The sequence below is a fragment of the Sciurus carolinensis genome, unplaced genomic scaffold (genome assembly GCF_902686445.1).
Source record: "Sciurus carolinensis unplaced genomic scaffold, mSciCar1.2, whole genome shotgun sequence".
Lineage (NCBI taxonomy): Eukaryota > Metazoa > Chordata > Mammalia > Rodentia > Sciuridae > Sciurus > Sciurus carolinensis.
The window spans coordinates 2,001,502-2,013,418 of NW_025920121.1; the positions used below are offsets into that span (position 1 = coordinate 2,001,502).

General features: G+C 39.9%; 1 protein-coding gene across 1 annotated transcript; it reads left to right on the forward strand.

The window, feature by feature from the left end:
• The first annotated feature begins 4,371 nt into the window (after positions 1-4,371).
• On the forward strand, positions 4,372-5,025 carry LOC124973768 (putative POTE ankyrin domain family member M). Its single transcript, XM_047537493.1, has one exon. The coding sequence runs from the start codon at positions 4,372-4,374 to the stop codon at positions 5,023-5,025; it is 654 nt and encodes a 217-aa protein (XP_047393449.1).
• The last annotated feature ends 6,892 nt before the right edge of the window (positions 5,026-11,917 follow it).

The following is an 11,917-nucleotide window of genomic DNA, read 5'->3' on the forward strand; positions in this document are numbered from 1 at the left end:
AAGCCCAATTTGGGAATACAAATTGTATCTCAATAATCTTGAACGTTAATGGCCTAAACTCATCCATCAAAAGACAGAGACTGGCAGAATGGATTTAAAAAAGACCCACCAATATGCTGCCTGCAAGAAAAAGACACTCACAGACTAAAGGTGAAAGAATGGGAAAAAGTCTACCATGCACATGGACTCAGTAAAATGCGGGTTTTTTCCATCCTTATATCAAATAAAGTGAACTTCAAGTCAAAGTTCGTCAGAAGGGATAAAGAAGGACATTTCATACTGCTTAAGGGAAGCATAAATCAGGAAGATATAACAATCGTAAATATTTATGCCCCAAACAATGGTGCATCCCTGTACATTAAACAAATCCTTCTCAATTTCAGGAATCAAATAGACCACAACACAATAATTCTGGGTGACTGTAACACATCACTGTCACCACTGGATAGATCTTCCAAACAAAAACCAAACAAAGAAACTATAGAACTCAATAACACAATCAATAACCTAGACGCAAATTCACTTTCTTCTCAGCAGCACATGGAACCTTCTCGAAAATAGACCATATGTTATGCCACAAAGCAGTCCTTAGGAAATACAAAAAAATAGAGATACTGCCTTGTGTTCTATCAGATCATAATAGAATGAGTGTAGAAATGAATGATAAAACAAAAAGCAGAAATTACTCCAACACCTGGAGACTAAATAGTATGCTATTGAATAAAACATGGATAAGAGAAAACATCAGGGAGGAGATAAAAAAATTCTTAGAGGTAAATGAGAATGATGATACAACATATCAAAATCTTTGGGACACTAAGAAAGCGGTACTAAGAGGAAAATTCATTGCATGGAGTGCATTCCAGAAAAGAATGAAAAGTCAACAACTCAATGACCTAACATTACAGCTCAAAGCCCTAGAAAAAGAAGAACAGAATAACAGCAAAATTAGTAGAAGACAGGAAATAATTCAAATCAGAGCTGAGATCAATGAAGTTGAAACAAAAGAAACTATTCAAAAAATTGTCAAAACAAAAATTTGGTTCTTTGAGAAAGTAAACAAAATAGACAAACCCTTAGACACACTAACAAAGAGAAGAAGAGAGAAAACTGAAATTACTAAAATTCATGATGAAAGAGGAAATATCATGACAGACACCACTGACATACAAAAAATAATGAGAAGCTACTTTGAAAATCTGTATTCCAAAAAAATAGAAATGAATGAAGACATTGACAAATTTCTAGAGACATATGCTCCTCCCAAAGTGAACCAAGAGGATATGCACAACTTAAACAGATCAATATCAAGCAATGAAATAGAAGAAGCCTTTAAAAACCTACCATCCAAGGAAAGCCCAGGACCAGACAGATTCTCAGCCGAGTTCTACAAGACCTTCAAAGAAGAACTCATTCCAATACTTCTCAAAGTAGTTCAGGAAATACAAAAGGAGGGTGCTCTACAAAACTCATTCTCTGAAGCTAATATCACCCTCATACCCAAACCAGGCAAAGACACATCAAGGAAAGAAAATTTTAGACCAATATTTTTGATGAATATAGATGCAAAGATCCTTAACAAAATACTGGCAAATAGTATTCAAAAACATATTAAGAAAATTGTGCACCATGATCATGTGGGGTTCACTCCTGGAATGCAAGGATGGTTTAACATCTGTAAATCAATAAACGAAATCCATCATGTCAATATACTTAAGGATAAGAATCATATGGTTATTTCAACTGATGCAGAAAAAGCGTTTCACAAAATAAAACACCCCTTCATGCTCAAAACATTAGAAAAAATAGGGATAGTAGGAACATACCTGAACATTGTAAAGGCTATTTATGCTAAGCCCTTGGCCGATATCATTCTTAATGGAGAAAAACTGAAACCATTCCCTTTAAAAACAGGAATAAGACAGGGATATCCTCTTTCACCACTTCTATTCAACATCATTCTTGAAATACTAGCCAGAGCAATTAGACAGACTAAAGAAATTAAAGGGATATGAATAGGAAAAGAGGAACTTAAGCTGCCACTATTTGATGATGACATGATTCTATATTTAGAGGATCCGAAAAACTCCTCCAGAAAACTTCTAGATCTCATCAGTGAATTCAGCAAAATAGCAGACTATAAAATCAACATGCATAAATTAAAGCAATTTTATACACAAGTGATGAAACTTCAGAAAGGGAAATGAGGAAAACAACTCCATTTGCAATAGCCTCAAAAAAAAAAAAATACTTGGGAATCAATCTAACCAAAGTGGTAAAAGATCTCTACAATGAAAACTAGAAAACATTGGAGAAAGAAATTGAAGAAGACCTAGAATATGGAAAGATCTCCTATGTTCTTGGATAGGCAGAATTAATGTTGTGAAAATGGCCATCCTACCAAAAGTGCTATACAGATTCAATGCAATTCCAAGTAAAATCCCAATGACATACCTTACAGAAATAGAGCAAGCAATCATGAAATTTATCTGGAAGAAAAAGAAACCCAGAATAGCTAAAGCAATCCTCAGCAGGAAGAGTGAAGCAGGGGGTATCACAATACCAGAACTTCAACTATACTACAAAGCAATAGTAACAAAAACAGCATGGTACTGGTACCAAAATAGACAGGTAGATCAATGGGACAGAATAGAGGACATGGACACAAACCCAAATAAATACAATTTTCTCATACTAGACAAAGGTGCCAAAAACATGCAATGGTACACTTATACATTGCTGGTGGGGTTGCAAATTAGTGAAGACACTCTGGAAAGCAGTGTGGAGATTTCTCAGGAAGCTTGGAAAGGAACCACCATTTGATTCAGCTATCTCACTCCTTGGCCTATAACCAAAGAAATTAAAATCAGCATACTATAGAGATGCAGCCACATCAATGTTCATAGCTGCTCAATTCGCAATAGCCAGATTGTGGAACCAACCAAGATGTCCTTCAATTGATGAATGGATAAAGAAACCGTGATATATATTCTGGCAAATGGTATATGCACAATGGAATATTACTCAGCTATAAAGAATAATAAAATTATGGCATTTGCAGTCAAAAGGATGAATTTGGAGAATATCATGCTAAGTGAGATAAGTCAATCTCAAAAAATAAAGGACGGGAGCGACCAGAGCGACGCAGAGGTGTGAATGCTCTCCAGGCTCGTCTAGGTGTTCCGCACCCACTGTGCTGGCTGAGGAGGGGGCCTTCCGTTGCAAGGCCGCCGGGACCTCGGTTTAAATGTAATGCTGGCTTTTTATATCTCCTTTTAAGCAGGTTGACTGTGATCTATCACATGAGGACAGGTGTGGATTTTTTCCATTCTTTTCTTCGTGTTGGTGCTCAGGAAGTTTTGGATTTTGGGATTAGGGTCACATGCATGTTAGGAAGCACTCTACCACTGAATTACATATTTTGAGTCAGGATCTCACCAAGATGCCCAGGCTGGCCTCAAATTTTTCATCCTCCTGCTTCAGCTGCTCAAGTAGCTGGGATTACAGCTATATTAATGCAGCAAGTCCTAAAGCCATAATGTGGCAAGCTATCCCTCTTGAGAGGTGACTAATATTGAATAAAAATGACTGACAGAAGTGGGAAGATGGTTCCAGGACAAGTGTATATTGGAGTGGAATATGATTATGAATTTGAAGCCAAGGACCGAAAGCTTGTGATAAAACAAGGGGAGCAGTACATCTTGGTGAAAAAGACCAATGATGGTTGGTGGCAAGTTAAACTGGATGAGAATTCCAAAGTCTTTTATGTGCCAGCCCAGTATGTCACGGAGGTCACCCGCAAAGCTCTAATGCCACCTGTTAAAGCAGCTAGTTGGACTGCCAAATAATTCTTTGAAAACGATGCAGAGTCCACACCTTCAGAGATCGAGAGAAAATGTGAACAGATTGCTTGAGCTTTCAAGGTTTGGAAAGCCATCATCGTCTGTTCAAGGAACAGATCTTATTTGTAATGCCAATGAGAATTTTGGACCCAAGTTTAATCCAGGTCAGACTCTCAATCTAAGCCTGGACCTGACCTATAATAATGGAAACATTCTCCTAAAGTTTGTAGCCAGAACAGGACATGCTTATTTGGTCACTTTCCTGGTCTGGAGTTCTTGGACATTGAGAAAACTAGGTTTTCCCAGGAACAGTCTTGTGATTCAGCAGGAGAAGGCTGGGAAAGAATCCATCAAGATTCTGAATCTGGAGATGAGCTTCGCAGCAGCTCCACTGAACAGTGATGGGGATCGAACACAGGGACTTGAGTTTGCAACGCAAGAACTCTACCAACTGAGCTATCTCCCCAGCCCGATTACTTTTGTTTTGAAAACTGCTCTGCATTATGCCTGTGTCTATGACCAGTCCAAAATGGTGACACTCCTGATAAAGATGAATTCTGATGTCAACATCTGTGACGATGACAAGAGCACAGCACTCATTAAGGCTGTACAATTCCAGGCGGAGGAGTGTGCCATGATTTTGCTGCAGTCTGATGCAGATCCAAATGTAATGGACGCCAGTGGCAACACTGCCCTGCACTATGCTGTCTACAGTAAGAACACGTGCACAGCAGCAAACCTGCTTAGGCACAAGGCAATGATTGAAGCAAAAAACAAGGACAGCCTCACTCCACTATTACTTGCGCTGAAAGAAAACAATCAGCAAATGGCAGAATTCCTAGTGGAAATGGGAGCGAGCATCCATGCGACGGATCATCACGGAAGAACGTCATTGATGCTCGCAGCAGGACACAAAAGCAAAGGAACAGTCAGGCTGCTGCTGCAAAAAGGAGTTGACGTGTGTTTGAAAGATCGCTCTGGTAGGACCGCATTGTCCTATGTAGTCAATTGCAGTGATAACCTTAAAGAAATAGCTGTTGCATATGAAGAAAAGCAATGTGAAATGTTTCAAAATAAATACCCAGCAGAAGTACTTGCAGGAAAGACATCAGAGGAAGAACAGGCAAGACTTGATATGTGTGAAGTTAACGAACTAAAGGGCAAAAATCGATATGGACAATGAGAGGGACATTGTCGAAGAAATTCTGCGCAATCAAATTTTCTATGAAAAGGAGTTGGATGATCTTAATGAACAACTGCAGTATTCCTGTTCACAATGTGCATATCTAAATGTGGAAAATGAATTCCTGAGGCAAGAGGTTCTGTCTCTGGAAGAATTAAAAATTATGTGTGGAAAACTGGAGGAGGAGAAGAAGGAATTAGAAGAAAAACTAGTAACCCTTCAATCGAGGAAAAGTGATTCGGTGGAAATTGATCCAAGAGGACAGTATGAAGCAGCAAGTGAAAAGTCAGGGAGGGAGAAAACATTGGAGGAAACGGTGCAGTCTTTACAGGATCAAGGAAAGGCTAGCAGAAGTGAGTAATGAGCTTGCAAGACGTTGTAATGTTCAGGAAACATCAATGATCCTACTGCACACCAACCATGTTGAAATAACAGCATGCAGAACTGTGGCTGCAAGCTCTATCTCTCTTTCAAGTGAGCAGTATTTTCAAGAAGAAACATCATAAAGCCAAGGAAGAAGAAAACCTTTCCGTAATAGTGAAATCTACGAACCAAAACAAGAACTTGTAAATCTGGGATATAAGTTTAAGATCATTTGCAGAAAACCGTCTGTTTTCTTGTGATATAATGAACCTATTGGAAATTCACATTTGTGGAAATAGTAAAGAAACCCACCTTGCAGGATGACATTGAAGATTGGTCTTCTGATTATATAAGATGATTATTTTATAAAAGACTTTCTAGTGTATAAGACACAGCAGTGTCCTTCTGTATATTGTGGCCAGTTTTCTTCATTTTTACTTTGTTATCTGTGGTATGGCTCAATATGGATTTGTGTTTATACAAATTTTATTTGTATGATTTCCTGTTAAAACTCATATCTATGTGCATGCTTATGTGAAAAAGAGGCACTATGAGTTCGATACCTTTCTAAGTTATAAACAAATAGAACAGTGCTTTCAAAAAAATAAATAAAGGACGAATGATCTCTCTGATAAGTGGACGATGACACATAATGGGTAGAAGGGGGCAAGAATGGAGGAAGGAGGTACTGTATAGAGGGACAAGAGGGGTGAGATGGGTGGGGGAAGGGAAAAATAACAGAATGAATTAAACACCATTACCCTATATAAATGTATGATTACACAAATGGTATACCTTTACTTCATGTATCCCATTTTTTACAATAAAAATAAATTTAAAAAAATTAAAATCAACAAACAAATCTGTATCTGCTCCCAGTTCCTGGTGCAGAGTTCCCCAAATCCTCATATTTAGTGAATGTTAGAGGTGGTTAAGTGCATCTTTTATGCTAACAATCAATCTTGGGCCATGGTTCCTTTTGGGGCTCCTATATCTTACAGAATGCTTGGGGTGATAAGAAGGTATTTTTCTCTAATACGGACTCTTCTTGGGTCTCTTGGGCAGCTTCAGGATTGAGAATGGTCCTGAGGAAGACCAAGCACTGACTAAAACCTTGCAACTTTCAGTTCCCCACTTCACTTGGGGAAAGAAGCTGGAGATTGAATTAATATCCATTAGGCCTAAATGATTAATCTAAATGTCTGCACAAGAAGTGGTCAGGGAGTTTCTGAGCTGCTGAACACAATCAAGCACAGGGAGGGTGTTGCGCCCCATCTCCTCATCTGACTGTCATTTTGTCTTTTTCTAGATCATCATCAAAGGTGGGAAATACAGCATGTGGCCTCTTCATCCAGGTTTATTGTGCTTAGCAGCACAACAAGTAGTATGCATCTGTGTCTCTGTGTAGTTTTTAGTTCATCCCTTTCTATTTTGTGTTGGCTGTTCATTCAGCTGTGGAAGGACATTCTGGTTTTTCTTATCTGATGAGCATAAGTAATTTGGTGTGCATAATTACACAGTAGTTTTCATTAGACATGTTTTTTCATAGCAATTTTTGAAATGCAGAAAAATTATAGGCACACTGTTGTGTCATAGGTTAGACTTGTTTTGCCTTACAAAGGACTGGCAACCCATACTGAAAAGTGACTGTGCCTCTTATCTTTCCAGGAATGCCTGAAAATGCTGGTGTCCCACGTCCTACAGCTCTTGGTGTATTGTCACTTCTTAGACTTTAGCACTGCTTACTATTACTTACTATTGTTTTATGATTTTCTAATATGACATAATTGTGAGCATCATTTACTATAACTCTTTGCCATCTTTGTATTTTTTTGTTCAGCTGTCTGCTTACATATTTATGTTTTTGGCACTGGGATTGAATGCTTCGTTGAGTAATCACTGAACCACATCCCTAGCTCTTTTTGGTTTGTTGTTTTTGGCTCTGTTTTTTTTTTTTTTTTTTTTTTGAGACATTGTCTCATGAAGGTTGGTCTTAAATTTGCAACCCTTCTGCCTCAGATTATTGAACAATGGGACCAAAGGCATGCAATGTTTCTCTTGGTAAAAAGTTAATTTTATAAGTCCATGTCATCAATATTTTTCTTCTGTCAACTGGCATTGCATAGCATGTGTTAAATCTAATCACCAAGGATTGGGGATGTTACTCAATCTTAAGAGAACTTGTTCATCATGTGTGAGGCTCAGTGTTTGATCCCCAGTACCTAAACATACACACACACATACACACCCATCACTAAATTTAAGATTACATAGATTTTGTGTTTCCCTGTGGAATACTGTTAGTTTTCTCAAATTTCAGTTATGAACTATTTTATGAGTTAATTTTCATAGGAAGTACATTTTGTGTCTACAGCCATTTCACGCCATAGACTTTGCAAACTCTTGTTGCACCCTCTCCTTTATGAAAATATCATGGATAATGGGTTTCATTTGAACTTGAAAGATACTTGTGTAGCAATCCCTCACTATAAAATTGTGTAGTGTAGTTAGCAAAGATAAAACAGTGTGGTTATTTACAACTGTGGGTAAGGATGTTATGGCAAGATGCTTTTCCTCCTCTCTATTGGTAAGCAAAGACAACTTGTATGACAAGCTTTTTAAATATTCACAGTATTCTGCACAAAACATCTAGTGTGCTGCTATTGATGGCTCCTGCTATTATCCTGAGATCATGTGGTTCTACAGGAGTATCTGTCCCTCTGCTGAAGACACTCTTTACCCCAGAGGGGATCTGGTTTCCATTCTTCATAAAGTACTTCACAGAAAAAATGAAATTCAACAGGTACCATGAGTGAGTATCTGGGCAGCACCTGTGGCCCAGGCGCATGGCCAGAATAAGGATCCAGAGACAGTGCTACAACATTGTTTGGACCCTCACAACTTCAGTTCTGAGCCATCATGACAGACTTGGGCTTGGACTGGGGCACAACTGTCAGTAGGGAGGGCTTGCAAAGGAGAAAGATAAATGCCTGGGATTGTCCTCATGCCCAGGGCTGCTCGTAGTGTGCCTCACCTGGGAGTGAGCAGGGAGATAAGACAGAACATCACCTTGAAGCCAGGGTGCAAGTTCCCAGAAGGTTCCAGTAGAAACACAAGGACCCAAACATGCCCAATAACTAAAATTGTGCAGGAGGCACTCAATCAAGCCATAAAGGAAGCATGGTCTCCCCCCTTCTCTGGGTGGGTCCCATCACTGAAAAAGCAACTGCATGGACCTGTCCCTCAGACAAACACAGGGTGCCCTGCTCACCAGACTTTGGCCCTTCATATCTGAGCTGCAGGCTTGCACCTGAGACCAGTCAAATGCCACCTGAGTCCCTGTCAGGATCAATATCCCCCAAACACAGCTACAGATAAAAGGATATGAGGAGGGACAGATGGAGCCCGCTCTGCCTTGCTGCCCCTAAGAGTCTATTTCCCTGTACCCATGACCAGGACTTCTGTAAATCTTTCACTTATCGCCAGCTCACAGTGATGCTGGGAAATGGTCTACACTTGCCTGTCCAAACAGGTTGGCCTCACAAATGTGGAATAGAGCTCATGCTGCCTTGGGAGGCAGGACTGGCATCTTGTCCTTCAGTCAAGATTTAAGAATCCATGTGAGTTGGAGTTTACCATTTCATCCACTTCACAGTACACAGCACAGTCACACTGGAATGAGGTTGACAAGATCATCTTCCTCCAGAGTCCTTGCACCTTATGAAACTGATACTCTTTCCCCACTGAACACTGGCTTCTGGCCCTTGCCAAGGCCCTGGATGCACCAACCTACCCATCTCTGGGGCCTCCCCTGAGTGGGACCCCACAGTGGCTGTCTTCCTGTGTCTGCTTCTTTCACTTGGCATGGCATCTTCAGGCTCATTTATGCTGCGCCTGGGTCAGAATTTCCTTTTTCCTTTTAGGGCTGTGTAAGTTCTGCCATATGCATAAGCCTTGTGCTTATCCATCCTCTCTCAGTGGACATGGGTTGCACACATCTGGCTGTCTGCATGGTGCTGCTGTGAGTTTGGTGCACACATACCTGCTTGCACCCCTTCTCCAAGAGTTTTCAGTATATTCCAGGGAGTGCAATTGCTGGGGCATATCAGTTTCATTTTCAGGTTTTTGAGGAGTTTCCAAACTGTAAGAAGTATTTTGAAGTTTATTAAGTTGCAACAAGTGTATTATATACTAATGTATTTTTTAAATTAGGTACATTTTAATTTTAGCATGTGTTGGGTCTGAGTTACTGATGTTCTTGGTGAAATTGTAGTAGCCAGAATGTCTCCTATGACATTGGCATTAGGAAGCAAGACCACATCCCAACATGTGTAGTGTTGCCCCAGTGCTGTGCTTCTGACATGGAAACCAAATTAAAATGTTGCTGCGGTTTCTCTACAGAGATGCTAAAATATCATCCAGGGACAACATGCAGATATGAGGCAGTGAGGAGAGGGCCTGGTGCAGATCTGTGAGCCCATGAAGGACAAAGGGAATATACTTTCAAGATTTGTGACAGTACAGAGAACCATCATCACAAACTCAACATCTCAGGACAGGTGAGAGACATGTGTGTTAGCAACCCATGCTTTGCACCTAGGAATCCAGATCCAGAAACAGAGTTGTGCCAACACTTCATCTGAGTTTGTGATTTTCTTTTTTCCCCCCTCATATGTCTTTTTTATTATATTGATACAATTATTCAGCTCTCAAATCAATGAAACCCTTAAATAGTCAGATGTTACCAGATGCCCAACTTAGACACTACAAAATATTATCTTGAAGTATATTTTAAAAGTGCATATTTTTGGTCCAATTTTTCACATGAAATTTTAATAATGTGAAACTCATTGTAAAATTTTGTGAGTTCAAAAGGTTTTGGAAAACTGACACATTCTTTGAAGTGCTTTTAAAGATTTTTTAAACCATATCTCACAAACGAATTTGGTTTTTTTACAGACTTCTCTGCTCACAGACACACCAAGACACCACTTCAAACATTAAGGACAGAACTGGGGACAGACAGGCTGTCACAACAGAAGCAGAGTGGTCTTGAAAAAGACAAGCTGCAATCATGGGGGGGGGAGACATTTAAAAATTATAATAATGAAAGAGAGGGAAAAAAAAACCCTCAAGTGTTTCTCAGACTGGAGGTAGAAAATAATTCACCAAGCATGCCAGTTTCTGTAACCAGAGCCTGCAGGTCTGAACCCTGCACAAGGAACAACATAAAATATACCCTGCTGAACCCAACTGCTCTGCTGAAAGTACCTTTCAACTTGGAGATTAGGAATAGCTTGGCTCCTCAGTTAAAATCTATTTTCAGACACATTTTTAGTACTATTAACAATATGAACTTTTTAAAATTCATTTTTATTGTAAACAAATGGGATACATCTTGAGTGTGTGATTTTCTTTCAGAGAAAATCCCTTCTGGATAGTCCATTACTCATTAGGTCAAAAATCAATACAGAAACTCATCAGGCATTGTAAAGAAAAGGACACCTGGTCCTCAGGGTGAGAGACTAAGACATTTCCAGGGACTATCTGCAACCTGCAGGAAGCAATCTGAGTGAGAGGGGAAGTCACAGTATGTTTGAGCAGAGTAACACCATCCATTCTTAAAAGGATCATTCTGGCTACTGATAAAAATGGGGGTAACTGAATAGTGACAAGGGACCAACACATGACCACTGATACAACCTACTGGAAGGATGAGCTATCCTTGATTAGGAAATGGCTTTCTATCTGAGCTGGTCATAAATGAAGCATGCTAAATCAGGAGGTGGTAAGCAAGTCCCTGAGTCAAAGAAACCATGGGGGGATGGTTGCTGAGTAGAGAAGTTGTGCCCTCAGTACTCAAGCATCTGAAAAAAGTTGGATTAGACAACTCTCCAAGTCTCTTCCAACTGGAGATGATGTGGTTCTGGGAAATCAACAGAAGAGACTATTTGTCTGAGGTAGGGATGGTTCACCACCTGGGAAGATAAGGAGGTGTTCAGTGGTGAAAATTTGGGGACAGGCACTACTGACTGAAGGAGCAGCATGAGCCAAACTCCAGAGGTGAATAAAGAGGGCCTTTGGAGAATCTAGCATAACAAGAAAGGAAAGGTATACAAAGGATGGAGAGGGAGATGAAGCTGGAAAAAGAAGGACTCATCAAGGAGAGTTCCCGCAGGCCCTGATGCTGAGAAAACACTTGGCCAGCCCTTGTTGAAGAAGAAACAGAGAGATAGTAGGAGCCAAAGAAGAAGATTGTGAATACTTGGTTCCCCTGAACAGTTTTTATTTCCCTGACAGCTGGATCACAAACTTCTTAAGGGCAGATCTGCACAATGTACACTGTGCTAACTGCCCAACTCCCTACTGGAAAATATATCCAGAAATAGCTTCCAAACAAAAGCATAAATATAAGCTCATGTGTGTGTGAGGGACCTATTCTAGGGGCTGTTTAGTGACTTCAATGTAAGAAGTTGGGAACAGACAATTCTGGGGTGGACCACTATTTGGATGGAAGAGAACTACGCTC